This window comes from Phocoena phocoena, chromosome 16 (genome assembly GCF_963924675.1).
Source record: "Phocoena phocoena chromosome 16, mPhoPho1.1, whole genome shotgun sequence".
NCBI classification, from domain to species: Eukaryota; Metazoa; Chordata; class Mammalia; order Artiodactyla; family Phocoenidae; genus Phocoena; species Phocoena phocoena.
In genome coordinates this window covers 6,133,704-6,159,793 of record NC_089234.1, presented here as the reverse complement: position 1 = coordinate 6,159,793, position 26,090 = coordinate 6,133,704, and the positions used below count along the sequence as shown (strand labels likewise).

At 46.9% G+C, this 26,090-nt stretch overlaps 1 protein-coding gene across 1 annotated transcript in view; it reads right to left on the bottom strand.

Moving 5' to 3' along the window:
* ADAM12 (ADAM metallopeptidase domain 12) overlaps nucleotides 1-26,090 on the bottom strand; it is a 390,013-nt gene that overhangs the window by 71,641 nt on the left and 292,282 nt on the right. Inside the window, exons 9-11 of the mRNA XM_065893995.1 lie at nucleotides 19,781-19,950; nucleotides 16,844-16,928; nucleotides 13,162-13,310 (exon numbers count right to left, since the gene is read on the bottom strand). Of these exons, the coding sequence (XP_065750067.1) occupies nucleotides 13,162-13,310; nucleotides 16,844-16,928; nucleotides 19,781-19,950 (404 nt within the window). The remainder of the gene's footprint in view (nucleotides 1-13,161; nucleotides 13,311-16,843; nucleotides 16,929-19,780; nucleotides 19,951-26,090) is intronic.

The following is a 26,090-nucleotide window of genomic DNA, read 5'->3' as shown; positions in this document are numbered from 1 at the left end:
TTCCAAGAGAATCTGTCTCACAAAGCCAAATTCAAAACACAAATGAATTTTTCAAATATCTTTAAGTGTTAGAGCAGGTTAACTGATTTATCACTGCGCTCTGTATTAATTAAGGTACCAGCAAAGGTTCTGACTGTGAACAGAAAGGTGTTTGTTCTTAAGTTCCTTCCACTTGTTTCAAACTCCAAAGTACGATACTTCTGCCTTCCTTTAGCTCACTTTGTTCCTTTCTTATTTCATAGCTTTATTCCCTGGACTGTTAATGAAAAGAACATTGAATCGGGCCATATAGTTGCTCATGACATTGCAGATCCCGTGTAGCCCACGGTCGGTAGTTTCAAAAGAAAAGCCTCAGTTTCTTCTACAGTTTTCGGCAGACTCATCACAACGTGCTTTTTAACGTTTCATAAATTATCCCAAATATGCCAGGACAGCAGCTAATTGAATTGACATATAGCGGTGACAGGCTGGTGCAAAGCAATCGAATTCGAGAATTATTCAGAAAAGAACCCCCTTTAAATGATACTTTCCCTTGGCAACAAGAACGCTTTCAAATGATTATACCTAGGACCCAGCAAAAAGTGCTGCTTTCAGCTCACGGGCAGGTGCCTGGCTCCTGTTCAGATGTGACCCCTTTAGTTAGACGCATCTGCCTTTTTTCCTAATATTTACCAACCAAGGACACTTGCGGGCAAGTTTACCATGCTGAATGCAAGGTTAGAAATAAAAAGCCGATGAAATAAACCACCAGGTGATTTTGGAAAACACACACACACACACCCCACTTTTTAAAAGAGGAATGCCACTTACGGCTTCCCACCGTAAATGCAGTCACAGCTTAATATTTCAGCCCGTCACCAAGTTGCCAAGTAAAACATTATTAGGGGTTACTTTTACTTTGACAAGTCTGCAGTCGGAAAATTCTTTTCTTGTAGGAGCCTGTTGTGCACCTCACGGCTGTATTCTTGGGGGTGAATCATACCAAGCCCATTTATCAATCTTGACAGTGGAAGTCGGGAGTTATCTGCCTTGCAAAAGCTCTCTGGGAATTATCTTTGCTTGTTGGCAATTAGGCAGCTAGGGAAAGCAGCTGCAAGCAGGCTGGATTCACCGGGGCTGCAGGTCACACTGTTCTTGATGTTTCCTTTGACCGCCCTGCCTCATTAAGAACTGTGTGCTGGGTCCCAAAGAATCCAGGTTCCTCAGCTCCAAGCTCTGGTGGGCGGGGGTCGGGGGACCACAGCCCGCACGCAGATTGCAGCAAAGAAAGGCAAGTGACCGGAGGAAGAAGGATGGAACAGTCTGGGCAGCTGCTGAGAACAGCTTGGAGCTGACATAACCGTGTGACAGGAAAAGCCAACGTTGCAGAAAACCGGGGATGGGAAGCCATCCAGATTTCTCTGCTTAAATTGATTGAAAAAAACAAAAAAACACCTCACATCTTCTACAGCTGGTAAATGATCAGATGGTAAAGGGATAACTGGTTTGGGGAAATATGTTGCTGACATCCCGCCTCCCACTGATTTCTTCTTGCAGACTGAGATGGAGTTTTATTTTCTCCTGACAGTGGAAGTGACAGAGGCAGCAGGCCTGGGAGGCTACTGTCGATCAGGGCGCATGGCACAGAGCAGCTGGAGAAGAATCGAAACCGGAAGACTAAGTATGAGCACCCCATCTATTAAAACTAAAGCTCAGTTTTCAAACCAAGCCTCAGTTTTCACACCTGCAGGCCGGGAATAATAACTACCCCGCCCGCTGAGGGAGAGAACAAATGAGCTTCAAACACAAATGGGAAATTCTCTGGTTAACTTCAAAGATGCCAGCTGCCAATACTTGCCTGAAAAAGATGTGTGTCTCTTCCTTATTTAGAGGCGCTGTTTTGGCTATTTCAAATCACGGTTTGCCAGGGCCTTGCACATTCTAGGGCTTAGAAACATTTTCCAATACGGTGCAGAATTTATTACAATTGTAGCCAAAATGTAGCAATCTTTAAACTGTAAAACCACAAGTACAAGTCAACTAGAGAGAAGGGTGATTCAGGAGGCAAAGGAATGATGAAGCAGTTAATAGGATCCCTCCATCTAATACATACGTGGTGTTGAAGACACTGCTCATCCTGCAAGGGCCGAGCCATCTCTAGCTCAGCCAGAACATGGGCTTAGGAAGCATAAACAACCAGCCGAACCACCAACCGACACAAACAAACAAAGACGCTGTTTACATGACTGCTACCCTCCATGCCGCTGGCTGTGGTGGCTCTGAGTTGTTGGAACTTTTTCCAAAGGACTTTCCCAAAGCTCTGGTGACATAAGCACCCTGCACGTATTCTTCTGAACCCTTCCTCCACAGCCAAGCTGCTAGGCGGGGGCTTGGAGGGAAATGTGGCCACAGACAGACCAGACCCGCCCTCAGTTCTCTGACAGCGCGACCTACTGACCCTTCATCGCTAAATCTACAACCAGCCTGAAGAGCTTTTCCAAAAACAAACAGTTCAGGGCCAAGTTCTATGCATTCCTAGATCCTCCAGGAGCACAAGACTCACACTGTCACCATCTTCTCTTCCTAGGGGAACGCAGGGCCCATGGACACCCATGGGTGCAAGAAGTCTTGGTTGGGATGGATTTGCTCGGCCAAGTGTTAACCCCAAAGTTCTCGGGCCATCTTGAGAAAAACCGTTAGGGTTTTCACAATTACGCCCTGGAATAAAAGCTTGCAGTCACCACGCACAGAATTTAGGAGTGACCCAGAGGCACGTCCTGTTAGGGCAGGCAGTGGTGTCTGCACCCGTGGCAACTGGCCTGGTGGTCAGCAGCCTGGCAGGACTGAGGTGCAAGCCCAAGGTCACCCCGTTTCAGGGGATTTTGACTTCATCTCGTCCTGCACATCCAGGATAATGAGTAAAAATATTAACAGCACTTACCATTCTTGAGCAAGGGCCTGCTGTGGACCAGAAGCCTGGTGGGCATCCTTGCTCACCGACTGCCCGGTGAGTCAGATTATATCATTCCTATTTTACAGATGAGGAAACTGAGGCACAGAGCACTTAGACCCCTTGCCACAGTCCTCTGGTTCCAGGGTCAGGACTGAAAACTCAGCCTCCTGCCCTGAAGGCCTGTGTTTTCCCTCTGCAGCCACGCTGCCTCAAGGGCAGTCAGGAGGCCTCCAGCAGCCTCAAGTGTGACGGGGCACAAATGGCCCGGAGCCAGCATCAGTATTCAGGAAGAGGGTAGTGGTCCAGGAATCTCTGGCTCCTCGGAGTCGGGGGCAGGTAACAGTGGAGCCCTCGGTCCTGCCGGCTACTCGGAAGGCACCGTCGAGCACCTCCCTGAACGGCTTTGAAGCCAGGAGAAATGGCGGCCGGAAACCGGGATTTATGGAGCACACCTGCGGCCACGCACACACCTGAGGGAGGTTGTGAGCTCACGCGGGTCTCAACAAGCAGCGGGCAGAGGGAGCCGTCGCCCACCGGGACAGCACGGGACTCTGCCGGAGGACTTTCCCGGGCATGCTCGGAGGTGGATGTGGACCGAGTCCCACTCTACCCGGCCAAGGGTGCCCGGCGTGACCCTGAACACGCGGGTTCACTCGACAGAACGGAACCCCGGCGGAGCCCACAGGAATGGAAAGTGACTGCATTAGGACCGAACGCTTGACCCCGTGGGCTGCCAGATGGGCCGCAGACGGCGAGGCAAACCACCGGGCCAGGAGCGAATGATCAAAAATGTCCTTAGAGGACATTTCCATTGTTAATAGCAAACACCTGGGGCCCAGAATGGAGCCATCTGTGGCACGTTATAATTCATGTCTTTAACACGTGAACTTTGACCTCGGCTCCAACTCCCCGGAAACCAATTAAAGTGTAAATGTAATTTCTCAGAATTTTTAATAAAGAAGGAGACCAACGAGGCCCTGGTTGGTTGAGAGGTGCACAGGCGGCCTCTAGGTGTTATCAGAAAGTTGACCTTTTGGGGCTTCCCTGGAGGCGCAGTGGTTGAGAGTCCGCCTGCCGATGCAGGGGACGTGGGTTCGTGCCCCGGTCCGGGAGGATCCCACATGCCGCGGAGCGGCTAGGCCCGTGAGCTGTGGCCGCTGGGCCTGCGCGTCCGGAGCCTGTGCTCCGCGGTGGGAGGGGCCGCAACAGTGAGAGGTCCGCGTACAGCAAAAAGAAAAAAAAAGAAAGTAGACCTTTTGCTTCTGTGGTCTGACAGCTGTTTCCTCCCGAGCCCAGTCCCTAAAGTCAGGGGACTCAGGGCAGGGCACCAGCACCCCACTAAAGGAGCCCAGCCCATCAGAGGCAGTGTCTCAGACTGGCTTCTCAGCTTCATCACAGGGAGAGGCCGCTGTCTCTGCGTGGGGCTAGTCGGGGATGAGGTTCTGGCAGACATAAACAGATTCAGGGGTTAACAGAGGGCAGTTTACACAGCAAGATAGCTCCGCCCTCTCCTCCTGCCCCAGGAGACAGACCTGTATAGGTCATGCCCATTGCATCTGCTGACTGCAAGTCTGCAACACTTTTAATCAAACATGATAGGAAAAGTGGTCATGGTAGATACTTCCAAGCCACCCAACGAGGGCTGAAGTCTTTTTGGCCCTGTTCTTACCTCACTGAGCTCCTGACGCTGGGCTGGCCATCAGGTCAGCCTGAAACTCAAGAGCCATGAAGACTGGCACCCATGTCCCGGTTCCTCTCCCGCTGCCCCGGGGGATTGGGAACCAAAGGTTCCTTTCCTCACAGGGGCCAGGGGATAGGCCAGAGGCAGGAGCCAGAGGCTGTGGGCTGATCATCTTGAGTCTGGCCCTGACCAACCGTGGGGCCTCTGGCCTTTCTGAACCTCAGTTTTCTTATCTGCATGATGGAGGTGATTGTATCTGCCCTTTCCTCTTAGAACTGTGACAGTTAAATGAGAAAGGAGATGTGAAAGTTTTTTGTAAACTGGAGAGTAATCTGTGAGGTCTACAGGGTCTTATTCTTACGACCACTTTTAGTTTTTATATTTTTAACCTCCCACCTCCTACTTTAGCTAAATTAAGCCCAGGCTTGCAGGAGAAGCCACTTATAGAAGAAGTCCACCTTTTGAAAGTAAATTGCTCCTTGGTCTCCATGGAGTTAAAAAAAAAACAAAAAACAATGGCCTCAGCCTCCTATTTACCTGGGGTTTCTCAGTCCTTATTCTTTTTTATTTTGCTTTCGTTTTTCTCTTTATTGTATTGTTTCTGTTCTTGTGAGTTACCGTAACTCCATTGTAGATGATGTGGAATATACAATAAATGAAAATGGCCATGCTACAGCAAATGCTATAGTATAAAAGACAATGGTCTCAGAATCTTCTTAGAAGTTTAGCCATTACATGAAAGGTGAAATGTGGCTGCACACATCTGATTGTGCTGGAATCACCATCCATCTGTCCATCCACCCAGCCGCCCACTACCATTTATCCATCTGCTATCAGCTCACTCAATCATCCACCCATCCACTCATCTATCATCCATCCATCCACCCACTCACCCTCCCATCCATCCATCCATCCATCCATCCTTTCAGTCAAGAAGAATTTACTGAAATCTACTATATGTTCCAGGTGCTGGGGCTTCAGCAATGAACAAAACAGACAAAATTCCTGACCTAGTAGAGCTTAAAGTGGGCCCTTCTGAATACTGTTGGTCACAGACAGGCCCAGAATTTACCCTTGACCTCACTCTGTGGCCTCTGTGCCAAAAGTCCTGGGGAAAGGAGGAAGCCATGTGTGTGTGTGTGTGTGTGTGTGTGTGTGTGTGTGTGTGTGTGTAAGTGGGGAGGGATTGGCAGAATTTCAGCGGCAATGTTTTCACACATGTTCTACCACAAATAAAATGCTGGATTAACGAGCAATGACAGGAAATAATTCTCTGCTGTTGTAACCTAAGTTGAAGGAGATTTGCAGAACTAAATGGCTTAAAAATGGGCCAGCCTTCCTGCTTCCCAGAAGTCACACAGGGACAAAGCTCTGTACTGAGAAGGCTTCAGTTCCTGCCTGCAGCCCGAACACGGCAAATACAGCTGAGGTGGCCTCCACATGGTAAGGACCCCCGGGAGGCAGGATGGCACGGCCGCCCCAATCTCAGCCTCAGTCTGGACCACGGAGCTCCCTCGAAGCCTGTGGTGGGAAGCCAGCACATCTTTCTCTGACTAATAACCCAGGATAGATGCCCTTCTCCTCTTCCTGAGGTTTACAGCTGCTGCACATTATTTGAGATAAGTAATAGGAAGGTGGAAAGTCAGAGGCTTAGCTCCTGGTGACTCAACCTAACGTCTTGGGGCTTCCACTTGGGTAGTTTTTTTTTTTTTTTGCCGTACGTGGGCCTCTCACCATTGCGGCCTCTCCCGTTGCGGAGCACAGGCTCCGGACGCGCAGGCTCAGCGGCCATGGCTCACGGGCCCAGCCGCTCCGCGGCATGTGGGATCTTCCCATACAGGGGCACGAACCCGCGTCCCCTGCATCGGCAGGCGGACTCTCAACCACTGCGCCACCAGGGAAGCCCAACTTGGGTAGTTTTGAAAACGTAAGCAATTCATTTAACTTCCTGCTCCTCAGCCTTAAAATGGGTATAACCACACCCAGCTCACACCGCTGACTGGTGAAAGATACATTCCCAGTAATCTCTAGGGTCAAAGTCAAGTCTGCCTCCATTCACTTCCCCCAAACTGGATATTCAGGGAGCAGTGCTATGCGGACCAGTCTCCATAGCTTGACCTCTGTTTTGCATCCAGCTTAAGAGGAGAGGACATTCTACCATGCCCTTGGGCAGTGACTTTTACCATCCCGACTCTCCATTAATTGCAGACAAACTCCTTCATTTTCCAGTGAGCAATATCTAATCCTACAGAGAGGAAATAAGAACATGGTCTGTATCGAGGGGTCCTCTTGAACTGCTGTCAGGAATATCTCCTGCCAGTTCATTCCCCCCTTATCGTCATGTCCGTAAGTGGTCAACTCAGTCACTCTAGCCGCATAGTTACATTGATTCTGCCCTGTGGCGTTTTAATGTTTCTAGAGTGCCTCGTTTTGTTGTTGTTTATTTATTTATTTTTTACTCCTTGGATAAAGATTTCCATTGTTTTCCCTACTGCACCTTGAAGAAGGAAGTGAAGACTTTCTTAAACTTTTCTTTGAAAAAAAAAAAAATCACCTCCAAATGAAGAACTGATATGGGGAAACAATTTTCTCCAATCCCATGGTCGTAAAATCCCTTTATAATAAGTGTATTTCATGACCTCAGATAGATCCTCAAACTTCAAATGGGGGTGAGTTTTAATTATGTGTATTCTGCACTGATTTTCAAGAGACCAAGTGTTTCTTGAGAGGGGTTAGCCTTTCCAGATACATCGAATTTCTGTCAATTCCTACCACATCTGAAACTTGGGAACTTTTCACTGAAAAGTGCAGTTGATTTTAGTTTCCCGAATCACATTTTCAGATAGAGGCCTCCTCAAAAATAAATCCAAATTCCCTGTAACATGAGCCAGGAATTCTCGAGGAGGGTCTGCCTAACCCTATGCAATTCTTCCGGGATGGGTTCAGACTGGACTTTACTCCAGAACGTTCCCTGCCCACCACCCCTTCCAACCTTTGCTCCTTGTTCACAATGAATTATTGGTCATTTTTTTCAAAGATGTGAGATGCTATTATGGTGATGTTTAAAATTTTCTCCTTATCTTTTAGAGGCACAACTGAAGTACTTATAGATGATGTTATGATACCCAGGATTGTGTAAATAGATGAGATTAGGTGCCCCTGTGGTGAGCCCCATGGCACCCCAAAATGTCCCCTATCAGCCCTGAGCTTCCAGTCTGTAATCACCAGTTTACTTGCCTGGGATCCCTAGCACAATGTAAGGGCCTAGAAATCGAGGTTCCTGCCTTTTGTGTCTGTGGCCCCGCTCGGCACCTTGGAATCTGGCACACGGGTACCCAGAAAATACAAGCTGAGTAAATGAGTGGTTTTGCTATAATTGGTCACCCAGCCCTGTTTCCTGAGTTGGAGGCAGGGCCTGTGTCCTCTCAGCTTTCCTGAGAGAAGGTTGAACTTGGGTGGAGGCCATCCAGCTGTGATCCACGTCCAGACAGCTGTGCAGCAGGGAGGTATGCGATGAATGTTTCCTGAATTGAATTATACGGAATCGAATGAGCCAATTATCCACACTTCTGAGGAAGTGGAACGGCAGTGCTTTCACCTTGAACGTGGTGATTTGCTCTACTTGTACATGTAGAATGCCCGGCCTCAGCCGAATGTAAATTATCCACACCCCTGGTGAGCCAGCAAGCGGTAACCCTCGTTCGCTTATTTTCTCGGCCCGCAGTCTCCAGGGCGCTCTACGCACTGCCCTCCACTGTCCCTTGGCAGCCAGGCAGCACACTCTTTGCTTGAGAGCCGTCTGCCAGTCTGGATGAAACAAAACCCAAACAGCCCCAAGCTCTGAATCTTAGTATCAGCATGAAAACTATGGCACCAACTCCCTTCAGATATACCAGATATCTAGATCTGTATATATCTCTTCAGATATATAGAGTGTGGAAGTGCTCTTTTGTGGCTGTTGAAGTAGAGCCCTTAAAGAATCTTACTAGAGGAACAGCAAAGTGAAATCCTAAACAGAAGAGAATCTTCGACATCAGGTCTACAAGACCGCTGAGGTGAGCGGGTGAAGCTGTGGTGTGATCCGCCCCCCGGTGTGCTAGCGCAGGGTCCTTCTTAAGGGATTCCAAGTGCCTAGTAATTACACTAAAATAAAATGAGAGTTTATATACCGTTTCTTTTTTAACAAGAAGCTCCCCCCTGTTTTTTACAGACAGTAAACCCCTTAATTTGGCAAACTACAATAGCTCAGATGCTACGCCATCTTCTTAAAAGTGAAGAATTCTTAAAAGAAAACTCAGATCATGTTACTGTCCTGCCTAAAACCCTCCAGTGATGGTTCCCTGCCCTGGAGACGAATCCATGTTCCTACCGCAGCGTGGACTTTGCGTGCTCCGGCCCCTCCTTTCTCTCCAGTGGCATCAGTACCACTTCCCTCCAGCCCCACCCCGTTCCGATCCAGCCCCACCAGCCACTGGCTTCCCGTCAGCGATGCTTTCCCTCCTCATGGTGTCCCCCCTGCCCAAGCCCATGTCCTTCCATCTCTGCAGGCTCTCCAGCCCTCTCTTCCTGTTGGTCTTGGCTTAAACGTCATCTCCACGGAGAGGTCTCCCCCAAACCACTAATTAATGTCGGGTCCCCCAAGCCCACGTGTCTCCTTTCTATCCTCTTCCTTTTCTTCCTTCATAGCACTTCTTCCAACCTGCAGTTTTTGATTTACTGTTTTTCCAGACTGTCTTCCCCACAAGAACGCAAGTTCCATGAGGGCAAGAAAAGGGTCTGTCCTGTTCGTGGCTGAAATAACCCCGACATCTATCAAAGCAGGTGGCTCGTTTCAGGAGCTGAGTTACCGTGGGTTTCCGATCCAGCTGCATCCCCTCAAGAGATGGCTCTTTGACTCTAACTCTCACAGTAAGAGAAAATTTTCCGCAAAAAAATAAAAGGGAGCTCTGAGAGTAGTTTTTGAATGTCAATACTGCCTTTTTTTTCTACTCTAGGAAGTGACATTTACCATTATAGCAAATATTCTTTTCCCAAAGTGCTCAAATTATTCACATTTTTCTTACTCCCATAAATGTGGCATACTTAGTCCTCAACCCCTTGAAGACCAAATGCTCCAAGATGCTCATCGATGGATGGACTCAGCTGAGTTCAATCTCCCACACGAATCCCCAGATATTGCTTTTGCCAAGGAGTAATTTCCAAGACAGGCCTTAATGTTAACGATCCAAAGACGTACAACACATTCACACACACGCAAAGACTTGCAGTAATTAATGATACAAACTGTAAGGACACCCCCGCCAACTATTCCCATAACACGCAACTGAAGTCATGACACCCATGTTTAAAAGAATTCTCCTCCATCCTCGTAGTTTTAGGCCTTTGGGTCCAATTCGTCAACGATAGCTGTTGGTGAAATGTCAGGGTTAGGATTCTGGAATGTTTTGATAAAGAATAAACAAGGGGTATTAAGGGATGCATTTCTCTCCTTTAAACCATCTGCAATACATGGTTCTTTTCGATTCTGGGAGACTTTCGTATCGTGAAAGCAGTCCCTGATTCATCTCTTTGCAAGTCCCCTTTGGGGCTGAGACTTAAATCACATTTTAACATTTGCCACTCATGTCTGAATCAGCAGTGGGGAGGAAGTTGGGAGGAAGGTTCGGGTGTGGGCCAGTTGAAAATGAGCCGCTCACACAGACACCACGGGCACTTACATGGCACTAGAAGCACTTTCCAGCAACTATAAGCAGGAATTCTGAAAAAACAAAAAAGCCTTTAACTCTTCAATGCTTCCAAGGTCCCTGTAAGCTAAATAATAATAATAACACCTCCATATATTTGTGGAGTGATTTACAATTTACAAAGACACGTGATCTCATTTAATCCACTCTCCCACTCTCGTGGGGACTCTATGAGGTAAGAGAATGACCACGTCGAGATAATACTGGAGATTAAAAGCAGCCTGGAAATTCTAAAATGGGTGATGGATGACTGAGATGGCCGGAACAGCTTGACCTCCTCCTTACTGTGGGCTTTTGGGATTAATTCACCCACTTGCTTAGGAAGTTTCTTTCCATCTGAGAAAATTAAAAACACCACTCTCTGGACAGGAATGTGGGATCATAAATGAGAACCAAATAGAAAAGATTTACGTGAAAGCACAAGCTCAGCAAAAGAGGAAACTCAGAAATCGCTAATAAGGTATAAATCAAGGAAAGGCTATTAGCAAACCCTTGGTCAGAAGAAAGAAGCTTTTTAAATGATTTGCTGAGCTCTTAACAATACCATTTCTACCTATGATTTTCAAATATCTCCAGGGTAATTTGGCTTGCAATCCTTAAACGCTGTCATGAAGACTTTCCAATTTGAAGGGATTTACACAAAACTACAGAGAGTACCAGAAAGCAATGCCTTGCTATTGTGCCTCCAGAATTGTAGGACTCTTAGGGCTGTAGGGTCTTCCGCATCTGTGCATTCTCCACAACAGAAAACACAGGGGTCAAAGGATTTGTTTAATGTGTGAACAAACAAGTGAAAGAATAGGTGGATGAATGAATGGATGGAATGATGAAAAGATGGACAAATGGATGGATGCGTGGATGGATGGATGGATGGATGGAAGGAAGGACAGAAGGAAGGAAGGAAGGAAAAATAAAGACTGATCACTCATTTTACTGATAAAAATGTAAGAGCCAGAGGGGTTACTAATTTGCTTGTTTTACCAAAAACAACTAGTGTCAGAACTGAGGCTACCAGGCCTCTTCAGTCCCAGTGTAGCATCCCCAATCTAGATTTTCCTCTTTTCCTTTCATCTCTTTTATCAAGAGTTGTGGAACATTAACAGTATAAACAATCCAATCTTAGTCTTTGAGAACCACTTTTGGAGGCACGTAGGCTGGTATGTTTGTGCCTACTTAATAATCAGGGAGATTAAGCACAGGCTGCATTTTCCGTGGCCTCTCGGAGCTCATCAAGAATGAGAAAGCATGAAGACCACTCGGTTTCACGTCACCTTCCTGCCAAATTCCTCCCCAGAGATTCTGGACCCTATCTGGGCTGGTGGAATGTTGGAAACAGAAGACACCCACAGGCCCTGGCCCAACCTCACCTCCTAGGAAGGGATTCTTTGCCCCAAATACCCAACAAGCAGCTATTCTGCCCCTGCCCGGGGTGTTTAAGTGACAAGGGGCACACCACTTCTGGCAGCAGCCTGCCTCCCTTTGGGGAAGCTCCCCTCATTGAGTTTTGCAACATTTCACTTCCTGTTGGTGTTGGGCCTAAGATACTTTCACTTCCTGCTCAGGTTCTAGGCTTCTGTCATCACAGACTCAGAGAGCAAGTTCCTCTACTAGGTCTTGGTGAGTCCCTGGAGTTGTGCTTAAGACAGAACCTCGAGCAAAAACAATGCACACCTGAAGGCTTCGTGCTGACGGTGGTGATGGACCGGAGAAGCAGTGCCTTGCTGGGAAAAGACGCCTTATCGACCAGCTCCCGTGAAATGACATGATGTGAGCCATGAAGTTCTGCCCTACAGGCCATTCAAGAGGAGGCCCACGAGGCTATTGGTTGTAAAAGCATAACCACGTTCTGTAACAATCCATCCCTCTTCCGGCACTTTTAATCCTCTTTAAGCAGGTGCCCCGCCCCCCGCGTACACCACGACCTCGCAGAGGCCAGCCTTCAGGCTGCCCGTCCGCACTTCCTTCTTGTTCCCAGTGCTACCTTTCAGCAAACTCAGAGAGCAGACTTGGCCTAGGAAGTGCCGTAAAGATAAAAGCACTGGGAAGGTCTCAAGGTATAAAAAAGAAGCCGGCATCATGACAAGTGTGTTTTCCTTCACTAGTGAAAATCTTCCTATGTTAGCACACCATTCCAGTTTGGGAGGGGCCCGCAGAGGTGTAGGGACACATCATAATCTGTAATCACTCCAAGTGGCATCTATTTCTACCTCCTCTGAATGCTGCAGTAATGAAACTGTCTTCCTTTTTTCCTGGGTGAATAAAGTCTAGCGTTCCAAAAAGGCATGAAATGAGGAAGAATGACATAATTTACTGAAAAGGAAAAGTCCCATCATTTAAAACTTTAAGATCTGAGAAGGGGATGTGGTATTAGAGGCGGGGACCCTACAAATCCCCAAGCTACCGACACATTTCAGCTCCACCCCAGGGCCAACCCAGAGGGAAGACGCGCGTCCCCGCACGGGACCCGTCTAACCGTGCCCGCTTTGCCCCGTGGCTTTACCACGCCCAGACGGAGCTGTAGGTGCGAATCAAAACCACGTGCTGGGATTGTAGGGTAATTCGCGATCTCTGAACAAAGGCAGGATCCGTGCCCACCACTTCTCAGGGAGGCGCTCAGGCCTCACGCCCTGTGCTCTGCAATCTGGGTGCTTCTCTCAGGGAAGCACGGTCCACAGAATTTCTTTCGGGAAGCTTCCATGGGCGCTCTGGCTAGAAAACCAGGGAGCTCTTTGCCCAGCTGTTTCCCAATACATATTTCAAGCTGCATCCCGACTCGCAGAGCAGCTGGAAGCATCAGTACTTGCCCGGTCGAGGGGTTCATGATGCAGCCTCCTTTGTCGGCAGCCGTTCTGCAGCTACAGCCCCTCTCCAGGGTGTCATGGTTCATCCCGAAATTGTGTCCCAGCTCATGGGCCAGGGTCACAGCCGCGCCAAGGGGACTGTCTGAATGGTCCTCAAAGAAAATACAAGAGCACAATGTATAGTTCACATCTTTTTGGCCTCTTTCCCAGCCACCTCCCTCCCCTCAGCCCTGGCCCCCAGATATTTATCTTTTATAAACATTTAATGGAGTCCAATCTCCTAAAAGGAACCAAAATAGAGCCCCATTATATAGTTCAAACTTAGAAAAAGATTTGATCTATTTTATTCAACTAGTTTGGGGCCCCGTCTGCCGAGGAACACATTCCTTATGAATACACGTAGGATTCCTTGTGTCTTTACATGAAATAATCAAGGCAATCATTTCCCTCTCGCTTCCTACAATCTCTCACAAGACACCATTCTACTGAATGAAGCAAAAAGTTGTCCTGTATCATAGGAAGAAGCAGCTCGTTCCTTGACGGGCAATGAAAGTACCGTTTTCTCCCTGATTCGTTAGGGGAAGCACACTTTGAACAATCTAAACAAGATCTGAGCACCTGTCACTGAGTATGCCTCCTGCTGTCTACTTGGTGGAGAAGGGTCCTTGGAAAATGCATAAGAATTCACCATAAAAGCTAACGACATCGAGTAATCTGTTTGAAGACTCATTGGATTAAGGTTGTAATCCAGTTGTGCCTTACTCTTGCTGGCCCTTTGTTTTGTCAGGTAGACTTTGGAAAGGGATGGAGGCATCCTGACTCTCTGACGTTTGTTCTTGGGAGTCCACTCAACCTTTTGCTTGGTTTTGGAAGGCGGGTTCCCCACCCAGCAAGCACTGCTTGGCCACCCCTAACTTAGTGGAGTGCATGCATGGCTCGGCTAAAGAGATATTAGAAATTAGTTTTTAAAATATCATTACTCAACTTTAACAAACTAAAACTAGTTGATTAGCAGAAACGGTGCCCATGATTGGTGTTTCTACAAGAGCCTGCACACCACAGAGTAATGAAGGTAACATTGAATCCTGCTTTGTGCCGCCCAGGAAGGAGATAAGAGGCTACCCAAGGGGTTTCCAGGAAACAGTGACACTGTGCTTTAGAGAACGCATTATTCCTGTACAGACAATCTTTGCGGGGCCTCTTGATATAGGTGTGTTCACATAAGGTTTTATAGGCTTGTTGGCGGTTAGAGCTGTAGCTACCTTTCTTACTGGCCCTCAGTCTAAGAAAAGGGTGGCATGTCAAGGAACCAAGTTATTCTTAGAATAGATGAAATTCCTAATAAATGACTTTGTTTAGATTTTAGTTTCCTGTTGTCGGAAGCTTCGCAAACGTGTTTCCGGAAATCGATTTTCTTCAATCTAAGAATGCTGAGGGCTGGAATTAGCACGCTTTGGCACAAAAATTCAAGGAATTCATCCTTAAAAGATGACTCCTCATCAGATTCTTTTGTATCACTGAATATCTTGGTTTTGTCTTGAATTGCCTAACTGTTTCACATTCTTTCACGCATAGGTGATTATACACAGAATGTCTCTTAAGAGACCCTGATAAACAGTTCCTATTTCTAATAAGACAAAAACCTATTTCTTTATTTCTGGCGTTATCTCCAAACCAAGACTGTTTTAGTCCAGTTAGATACAAAGGCACGGCTTGAAGTGACTAACATTAGTGATCTGTTCTATCTTGGAAAAATAGAGAAACAGTTCAGAGCTCAGATTTTCAGTGTGATTAGGATTCCTGCTTCCTCGCGACGTGATTTCCTTCCTCTTAGATTTGTGAGTCCTTGAAAGAGGCACGGTCGTACGTAACACCCATGAATTCAACTTTAGAGACACAATAGGAGAAAGTCTAGACGCTTTAGATCTGGTCAAGATACTGATTTTGTTGATCTCATGAATGTTATAGAAACTAAAGGAGCTGTGGACTTTCAGCCTACGTGATGCTTCTCTTCTATGTGGAGTAAACAAACAGTGAGCCTAAGGATGGTCTTTATTGCTGGCCGGCCCATCAAACATTTCTTATTGATTAACTTTGGTTGACTTGATTCCTATTGCAGTACATACATCTGCTTCTATTTCCCCACATTCATTTTTATCTTTTTTTTTCTTTAAATAGGCTTCCCTGTCTCCTTTTAAAGAAGGAATCTTGACCAAATGCTTGCATGGAAACAGAATAAAGGACGTGAACTTTAAAAAGTTGCTTAATACCATCAGATCGGTTATAAGAACCTCTGAACACTCCACAGCTGCAGAACCTGCCATACTTATAAGGAATTCAGTTTCAGCTCTAAAAAATATTTACGCCAATTTTAAGTGGCAAAGTCAGTAGCGATGGACCATGGAACCATGAAACAGAAAATGATTCCCTCTTAAAACTTTATGGGCTGCTCTGTAAAAAGACCGTTGGGATCTGACTTGAAATGAACCTGGCATCAACAAAACCCAAACTTTCCAGTGACTTCCATGGTGGAGATCACTGGAAGGCTTCCAGGTTCAAAGGAAACCAGAGGGTAGCCCGTTGAAGCCAGAAGTCCACTGGGTGGGTGCCATCCCTCCAAACAGCCTCCTCAGCCTACACGTTTAGTGACTGTTTATGTTAATTACCAGCGCCACCCAGAGAAGAGGAAAATATTCATTGTGGATATTCACTAAGAAGATTAGGCTGCTGGGCAGCGCGTGGAGAGCAAATAAAAGTCAGCAGGACGTTCCTCCTTCAGCCCTTTAATGCAATGGAATATTCACAAATGTTCTGTTTGAAAAACGTGGAGGAATTCATGGTTTCTTGGAAGGGCAAGCTTCTGTTTGTTTAACAGAGATGGTGGAATCGTCTCCGAGGACACTCCCTATCTGAGGGCTGGTGCAGAGGGGACACTCTGTTTTCCCATCAGGGACAGTGACAGCATGGGGTGAAAACCTCTCCTTTAGTTACCTGATGAAGGGGAACCTGTCAAAGTCACCTCCCTCTTAAATTCATAAGAAACAAGTCCCCAAGAGTCTCCCCATTCTATTTCCTTTTGCAGACATATATAATATGACAAAGTGATCCTTGTAAAGCAGTAAACCTAGGTCTCTGCCTTCCAAGAATAAGGTTAGTATAAAGACAGATTGGACACTGGCTAGGAGGTATGTCAAGCATTTGCAGTGGTAAATAGTTAAAAACCTCAGACTTTTGGCGATCGTGCCTGGAGGGAGAACAATCAGAAAGCCATTCTAACGGCAATATTTGGTGAGATCACAGCCCATCCCAGAAGCTGAGTGATGGGGGGAACCCCAGTGACCTGGCTCATCCCAGTGCTGGGAGGAATTCCTGGATGGAGGCGGGTGGATCAAAATCCCACTTGAAACTTTCTCTCCGCAAAAGGTGTAGACTGGCTTTCACTGGGCTGTTTTTACACACTCAGCCTTCCTGTGTGCGGCTTGATGTGTTTTATAAACAGTCCCTAGAGTACTGTCGGGTATGGGAGATCAGAAGCAGAGCTAGAAAAAGGGTACAATTATATCTAAGAAGCATTAAAGCAAAGGACCTAATTCTCCAATGTCTGGTGAGAGCAGAGATTTCCTGGGAAATCATCAAGAGAATTAGGTCTGGACTTCGCCGCCGGACTCTTGTGCTCCTGGCTTACCATGACGACTCCCCCGGACTGCTCTGCTGTACACATGCTCATGATGGGCGCCATGCCGATGGTGGTCCCCTGGAAATAAACTCCACTGGGGAGAAAAGAAAGGACTTTCTTAAGTCAGTATAAGGGCATTTTCTAATACTTGAAATTCTGTGGGACGTTCCTACATTCCAACAGGGAAACTGCACAAGCACACGTGAAGACGAAAATAGCTGCACGAGGGCATGTTTACAGGTGATTTTCATCTTTGGTTCTTCTAAAATTTATCTTCCAGTTCACCATCGTCTCCTAATCCTTTCAGATTTTCGTTTTCAAGACCCGGGACAACAGCTAGTCACGACTTATATATTTATAAGTTGTATCCTGCTATTTTCTAATGAACTGGGCGGGGAGCTGTTCCTTTTAAAACATGTCTGCTGACATTAGGGCTGAAAAGAGTCACAGAGAATCACTGTTAACAAATGAAAGGCATTCGATGCTTTACTGGATTACCTGTTGCAGCTGAATTTTGCTTTCCTGGGTAACATTACAATTAGGCCAGAAACCCAAACTCCTCCCAAATATTCTGCTAATATAGCTTGCAAAAGTGAGACTGGCAGAAAAATGATTGACCCTCTGGAGTCAGTGTAGAAGTCAGCACCCACAAAGCCTTGGCATCCCAGGAGGAAGCTTCCGGAAGGGGAGCTCATGGCTTAGGCATGGCTTTTCCCCTATATGGAATCTTAATCAGTGAGTAATGACATCAAGGCCTCTTTAATGCAATGCTAGTAATTCCAACCTCATGCATTAAAAATTAAAAACTGTATTTGCTGAATCTCCTTTAAGGGAAAAAAATGACTTACCCATGTTATCTTGGCCGTGTACATATATAGATATTACACAAATTATTTGAAAAGTTATATATTTAGCAGTGCTCAATTGGATGAAATGGGATAAGTATATACAAAATATAACCTCACCTATGTATGTATGTATGTATCCAATCATCCATCTATCCATCCAGCCAACCAGCCATCCTATTATACACATATGTACAGTAGTAGTGATTGCAGCTTTTATAGTTACATCTATATAGACCGTTTTAACAGATACAATTATACCTATATATATATATATATATATAAATAAGGTTATATAAGAGGCTAATTTACTTCCAGATGTTCAAGTTGGACAGACTCCATTTGGGGGAAAAAAATCAAAACAAAACACTCTGACTCTATTTTTAGTAGTTCAGGCTTAATCAATGCATAAAATATGAGGCAACCACAAATATCCAGGGTGGGAAAAAAAAAAAACAGCCCCATGAAATGGCCAAAGTAAATCATCAGGGAATGCCAACAGCCTCAGTTCAGATGAAGGCCTTTGCAAAAGTGAGGTTAGGGTAGGACTGCTTTTCAGCTTCCCATAAATGTCCAGTAAACTAGATCCAATTTGTCAAAGAAAAGTGTCTCAATTCAGTGATGTGAGCTACATGAGAACATAATAATGGCATAAACTGTTTAAGAATCTTAATAAAAAGCTGTTCAGTTTAGGAAAAACCTACTCCATACCAACTTAGATTATGACATTTTTTGTTTAACTATAAAGGTGCCTGTAACATGTTACCAAGGTATTATACTATATCATAGGTGTGCTTTCCCTCATTTTATTATCTTCACGACCCTCATCACGCTCTGAAATGTCTTTGTTTGTTATTGCCCTCTCCCAGTAAACTGGAGACTCCCAAAAGTGGGGAGGTTTACAATGTTGGTCACCATTATGTTCAAAGCCCCTAAAACATGTTTTGTTCCTCGTTCGTGCTCAATACACATTGATTGAACAACAGAACACAAGGTTAATCTGCGACACTGCTGGTATTCTCTGATCTAGAAAACCAAGAGTAACGGCAAAACAGGAGGAATAAAGATTTTCTTTCTCCAGGCAGCTGACAATGATCACCCTAATGTACTGCCTTCAGATCTTGCATAAATATTGTTCACTAATAATGACAGAAAATGAGCTCTTAAAAAATATACTACTCAGGACAACTTTATATCAAGACTAAGCCTAGAGGGAGGGATAAATTGGGAGTTAGGGATTGACATATACACACCACTATATTTAAAATAGAGAACCAACAAGGACCTACTGCACAGCACAGGGAACTCTGCTCAATATTCTGTAATAACTTAAATGGGAAAAGAATTCAAAAAAGAATAGATACACGTATATGTATAATTGCATCGCTTTGCTGTACACCTGACACTAACACAACATTGTTAATCAACTATACTCCAGTATAAAATAAAAATTGAAAAAAAAAGAAATGAAACGGTCAATAAACAAATCAATAAAAACATGAGAGAAAAACATGAAAAAAGAAATTTGTGAATATCAAAATGTTATTTCGATTGTCTTTATGACACATATAATCTGTAAATTAAATTTGAGAAGTCATAATAAAAACCTTCATGGATTAATAGTATTAAAAAAAAAATGACTTGGGACTTCCCTGGCGGTCCAGTGGTTAAGACTCCACGCTTCCACTGCAGGGGGCACGGGTTCAATGCCTGGCCGGGGATTGAACTAAGATCCCGCATGCTGTGCAGTGCCGCCAAAAAAGAGAGAAAAAAAAGACTAAGCCTAGAAACAGTTGCATAGAGGAAATGTCCGGGTGTTAGACGAAGGAAATAAGGCATCAGCCAGAGGGATAGTTTTCCCAGGGAATGCAAAGAAAGACTTTTCCAACAGCCCCCAATTTCAATCGAGATGGTCTCTCCCCTCCCCCCCACCCCGCCCCCGCAGTGTGGGCTGAGAAGCCCCCTTTGCCCCCGGTCCAGTCAGGGTGTTCTGCCGAACGATGTGCAGCTTCGTGGACCGTCGGGTGAGGCTAAGAGGGAGAGCAGGTGTGCTGAGGTCACTCTTTTATTTTAAGCAAAGGAGAGACAACAGATGCCTTACCTGATAAGCTGTGCGTTGTCATGGGATTTGCGAGGTAGAAGCTTCATCTTTCTCCAGTCCAGAAACTCGTGGAGGCTCGTGAATGGGTCCTGACTTATGGAGCATTTGTCGATGTCATTCCACACCTCTACACCCACCAACACGATTCGAATGTTCAGCGGTCTGTAAAACTGAGGGAGACAGAAGACAGGCATCCCTGGGGGATCACGTTAATGAGAACTTACCAATGCCGAGTAGAACAGACTGGCAAGTTCTGAACGTCATTGCCGTGACATGAAAAATCTCTCTGTGCTCCCTTGTCCCCGTGGCATTAGAACTGGAGGAATATTTTCAGTGTCTGATGCAAGGTGATGTGCTAACCGGGTTCTCAAATGTGGTTGACCAATTAGATGTTAGAGTTGCCAGCCTTTTTGATGTCTGCCCTTATTTGTAGGGAAGCACACATTTCAACCGATTCACTGGTGATTTGAAATGGGCGTATAGATGTGTTATTATTGCTAAAGTCGTTACATTACAGCTAAAGACTGCCAGTTCATATCTACCGCGAGAAAAACAGTAAGTGAATTAGGGTCTTTCAGACACTCTGCCAAGTGCAGTAATTTGTTCATTTTAAGAGAAATGTTCTACCTGTGAGTTACTGAAAATGAATCTGTATTAATTTTTCAGCAAAAAATCAGATTTTGCTGACCCTGTCATATTCTGTCACCTATAACTGACCCAGAAGGTTTTAATTGAATGAACAGATCAGTATCTTTCAGGGTGATAAAGGCATGCACAGAACCCTTCTCCAGGAACTTTGAGGACCATTCTTCCCACAGCCGGTTCACCAACAGCATCATGGGAAAGGTCTGGTAAGGGAAATTCCTCTGTTTTCAGGCATACCACTCACTTCAAGTCTTCTTGCTTTTCTGCTCCCCACCCCCATCTTTCTGTGTCCTGACTTCAACCTACAGCCCTTTCTCCACAAACAGATCATCTTGGGTTGGAAGCAGGTAGAGCAACTCTTCCAATGTCTCTGGGATAGTTTTGTCCCAGACGAGCTTACTACCTTGCTACCCCCATGGTATCACACAGACATGGAGACGGCTCTTTGCTCAGGGTCCAGGGGGTAAGGAAGTGGGAATCATCTGGCTGGCTGTACAGTCTTTCAAAGCCTGCAACGTGTAAGGCAGTGCGCGATGAGAACATCCTCATCTTCCGATACTCCAGGCAGCCAAGGAGAAAGATGTAGCAGCTGAAGTCAAGCTCCAGAGGGGAGCAGGTCCTGTTCTTCGTTGCTAGAAGCCTCTGAGCCAACAAATGACAAAAATCACAGAAGCTCTGCATCTGATAGTTAAGCCCCATTCCAACGTGCTGAGCTCAAGGGCAATAAACTCCGTGAGGCTGAGCACTGACCCCGGGTTCTGACCCACAAAAGGCAGGTTCATCTTTTCCCTCGCTGATCTCTCCCCAGTCATCTGGTGAGCATTAGGTTAGCAGAAGAGTGTGACTGAAGCACAAACTACATCACAGAGTCTAAACTGACCACAGCGGTCCAAGTTGGTTTCAAGCAGATAACAATTATGGGCATTACATTAATAAGTCAATGAGACAATTATACGACCTCAATGCTGCCTTACAGCTCGTTTTTAATCAGGAATTGCTTCGCCTGTGGTATCCACTTGCGAGCTCCCAGCCCAGGCTTTCCAGGCAAAATCAAGGTCCTGGCCCCATCTGGACTCTGAGCGCACATGCCTGGTTGCTATGCTTCCCTGGAGAGCTTACCCTTTCGGCTGTGTTACAGACAAGAGTGATCAGAAGGCGGAAATGCAGGCGATCCAGTGCCGACGTCCACGCCAGCCTGCCAAGGGACATCCTCAGGGTCAGAGGCCCCGCGTGGGCCGCAGGGTCGTCATCTGTGCTGGGGACACCATGTTTTTGCCTCTAGAGAGTGTCATATGGAAGTGGTCGCTAAGGTCTGTCAAGGTCTAACTGTCATCATTTCTCAGAGCTGGCTTGGGGGCTTACTGATCAAGGGTCTTTTCATAATAATAATGGGTTGTAGTTTCCATTTATTAGCCATCTCAAATCACAGAACAGATTGCATATCTAGAAGCATAAAATACAGTCCCTCCTCTCAAAACCGGTGCTATGGATTAACTGTCGCATATGCTAAACTCACGTCATGTCATCACAGCAGTCCCATTGCTGCCTGTCGGGATGCTCTTCCCAGGGCTCTGCTGGTGGCTTCCCTTCGGTTCCCCCTAATAACAATGACCACAGCTAACACTTAACGAGCATTTCCAACGTCCTAGGCACAGTGCCACGCGCTTTCCAGCCCGTAGGTCTCTCAGTCCTCGCGACACTCTGCGAGTTAAGAACTATTATTATTTCCGCGTTACGGTCAAGGACGTTGAGACAAGGAGGGACCAGGTAGACCGCTTGAGACATGACTGGCATAGCCGGGTTTAAGCATAGGCAGGCTGGTGCCCAGGTTCTAAACCACTAAGTAACCCAGCCAGGTAAGGGCGAGTACTGAGATTCCCTTCCAAGATGATCCATTGCGACCCCAGGCCCAGAGAGAAGTACAACTGGAGCTTGGCAGCTGCCTGCCTAGCCTATGAATCCCAGGATGCATGTGGACACCGTCCAAGACCAGCTGAATTGAGTCACCCGTTAACATAGCCGCGGCAAGAATCTGGCTGTATGCTAGGCTTGGCACTGGCACAAAGAGCGAGGATTAGGATACCTTGCTCCCAAATGCTCAGAGGTCAGCGTGAGGCTCAAGGCAGGGGACACTTAGCCATTATTCCAGTAAATGCCAAGCGCGTGAACTGCCGAGAAGGGCGCAAACAGGAAGTTCAGGGGATGCTGGGCTTGAGGGCTCAAAGAAGGCTTTCTAGAAGAAGCGGATCTGAGAAAACATGGGTAGGATTACAGGGAGGTCTGCTGGGGTCCAACACGGGAATGTGCACCCCTCAGGCAACTGGTTTGAGAAGGGGGGGACGAGGACTCACACAAGAGGGGAAATACCTGAAGTTAAACGCATGGAAGATGAGTCCTTCAGAAGTAGGTCACAGAGGTGCCGCCTGAACGGATGCGCAGCTGTTGCTAACTTCGTCACGAGTAAGAAGCAGGACAGATTGGAGGGGAGAAGCCAAAGAGGCTGTCACTTAACTGGGCAGCCACACACCCTGCTGCTCCCGCCCTGCGGTATGACTGGGGCCTGGGGGAATGTCTTACTTCCCACCGTAAAGGGTTTGTCTGCCAGTACAGCACCGGACACCCTCTCCGCGTTTCACACACAGGGGAATTGCCTGAACATTTCTGAATGTCACCTCTGTCCCTAAATCACTTCTCGGACTCTCAGTCCGGGACATGCTTCTCCCTCTTCCCTTCAAGCCAGTGCAGCCGGCCAAGCAGTTACTAGTTAAGAATAGCTAAGAAGAGCCAAGATTTCTGCAAATGAGGAAGTTGCCACTGGAACAGTCATTGTTTTTTAAGCCAAGATGCTCCCACTTGTAGTTGCAAAACTGAACTTTGGCGTACTTGCTAGAGCCCAGGGCCCATCAGTTGGTAGACTTGGGTGAACAGGACATCAAGGAGCCTGGGTACCCCAGTGGGTCTTCAGGGTCTGCTGGGGACAGACACATATGTGCGCTCAACTTTCTTCTTGCCAGAAACACAGGAACACGCAGGCTGGTGAGCTCCACGGAGTCTGTCAGGACCTTTCTCAGATATATTGTTCTTTAATTACCAGGGCAGATTATTGACAAACCCCCAGTTGCTCATTTCTGGTTTTGCAAACTGAAGCAAGATATAATACAGAATAATATGTAGAGAAACACAAACATGGAAGACCAAGCACATCACCTTAAAATAGGATTTCAGCGATTACCAGCCCGAGTTTAATATTGTTCATGGCTTCTGTTTACTTCCAAGGCCTAAGAAGTACTTGAATTCTTTGCTTTCATCTGGATGTTGTCCCATCTCACTGGAGGCGTCTGGAATGTACTCGCCCAAGGCCCCACCCAGGCCAATCAAACCAGAGTCCCTGGACTGAGACTTGGAATCAGCATTTTGAAAACAAACATATAGACAAACACACACACAAACAAACCAACAAACCTTTCCAGGGCATTCTAGTGCCCAGCCCAGACTGAGAACCATGTCTGACTCCTACGGTCTCTGGCATAACCTCTGGGATCCATCTCTCACCCTCCCTGCCAGAAGGACTTGCCATTTACAAAAATTCTCCTGCATCCACTTGACTTTAGGATAAAGTTTAATTTTCAAAAAGTAGCTCTTCAAAATATATCAGCAAGCATGGGCCGCCTGGGAGTCTGACCTGCCTAAAAGTTCTGGTGGACGAGGACGGTACCATCTCAGGGTGCCATCAGCCATCCGTGTTTTTTCCCGCTTTCAGAAAGTTCCATCCAGCCATAGCCTCTCTCTGAGCACCAGGCCCTGATCTCTGACTGCTCAGGGTACCCCAGGAGACTCCCGCCCTCGCTTCTTTGGGTACGAAGCCTCTTTCACCTGTCATCCCAAACTTGGGCTCATTGGGACCCCCGCTCATCTCAGCCTCTACTTCTGCTCAGTCAAGGAGGCCTGGGATCCACAGTAAGCAGGTAGAGTCAAGGTCAAAAACTCCCGCAGGGGAGACCAGGGCTCATTCCTGGCGCTGCCTTTCAATGCTGTTTGAACATGTGCTGATTACTTAACTAGCCTCTGCAAACCTCCGCTATAAAAATGGGAATACTGGTATCCACCCGGGAGTGTCTGCAAAGCACTTAGAGCCTGGCACGTAGCAACTGCTCAGTACATTTATTAGGAACCATCCCTTCAAATGTCTCTAAATCCTCGTCTTTCTCACATCCCCACTTCCCCAGCCCCGGGTCAGATCTTCATAATTTCTGTACAATAGACGCCTACCAGCTGTATTTGTCTTTGGTAACTCCATCCTCCACACTAACTGCAGGCACAGCTGTGTGTGATCCTGTGTGTCTCCCCTGCTTAAAAACATTCACCTTGCTCTCCACTGACGGCAGAATAAAATCCCGATGGGGTCTAGATGGCTCCGCAGGGCATTCAAGGCCCAGCCACTGAATCCCCTGCAGCTTCACCTGCTCCTGCCCTAGCTGTGCACACACACACAATTATGCTACACACACATACACACACACACACACACACACACACACACACACACACCGCTTAGTTAGATGGAGTTACTCTCCATGTCCAGACCTGTGGGGAGCAAGCCAGGCCCTCCCCGCCTGTGCTCCTGGTGAAACTTTACTCACCTTGCAAAATCGCCTCCCTGCAAAGCCTCCCTGATGCCCAGGAAGAAGCAAGTGATTCTCTTCTGCATCCCCATAGCACCTGATTGACAGCATCGACCTGGTTCCCACCATGCCGGTCCATGCTAAGTGGCTTATGGATCTGCTTCTCTACGAAGCTGTGACCTCCCTGAACAGATGGACCACATCTGATACATTCCGAATTCTTGATGCACACCGCTCGGTACCGCCCATAAGTCCTCGTAGAATGGAGTTGAATCTCCGGAAGGCTTTTGTTTTCATTTTCCCGAAAGCTTTGAAAACTCACTTTAAATATTATATAATAGGATTGTTTGGAAACATAGCTACCGTGAAGCATCCACAAACTGCTATGTGTAAAGTGTGAGCATTTCAGAGAATCCCGGCCATGAGAGGTTCAGCAATGAGCCGGGGCCCCTTTCCTCTCCCACTGTCCTCAGAGGCAGGAGACAGGTTATTGCTAAGAGTTATGGTTACGTTCAGACGGGGGCTGCCAGCCACATAGCACGTGAGAACCACCTGGGAGCGCCTACAAAGCCTGATGTCCAGGCCCCACCCAGACACCCGAGCAGCAAGGCCTTTGAAAGCTTCCAGGCAACGCCAACATGCTCTGAGCTGATAGCCCTCAGCACCAAACAGCCCGACGCTCTCCCCGCAGGGTCTGTCGCTGAAGGCAGGTGGCGTACGTAGATTAGATGGTTCCACCTCCTTGCGAACAGGTCGCATAAGGAGCATTGGCGAGCAAATACACCTGGGTCAGAGCAGACTTTCGGGATCTCTTCCAGCTCTGAAATCACCTTTGCAAAGGTGAGCTCCCTCCCGAGTTCTCGGTGAGGAATTTTCTGACAGCCGATTGAGCCGAAAGCCGATTTCTGTGTCCTGGGACTGTGGAGCCCGTGGGTCCCTTATCAGTGAGAGCTCACCCTCAGGGGGCCTGTGGGACCTGCCCAGGGAGACCTGAAAAGAGGCCTGCTTGGAGCTCTCAAGAGGGTCAGATGCACCCTATTGGG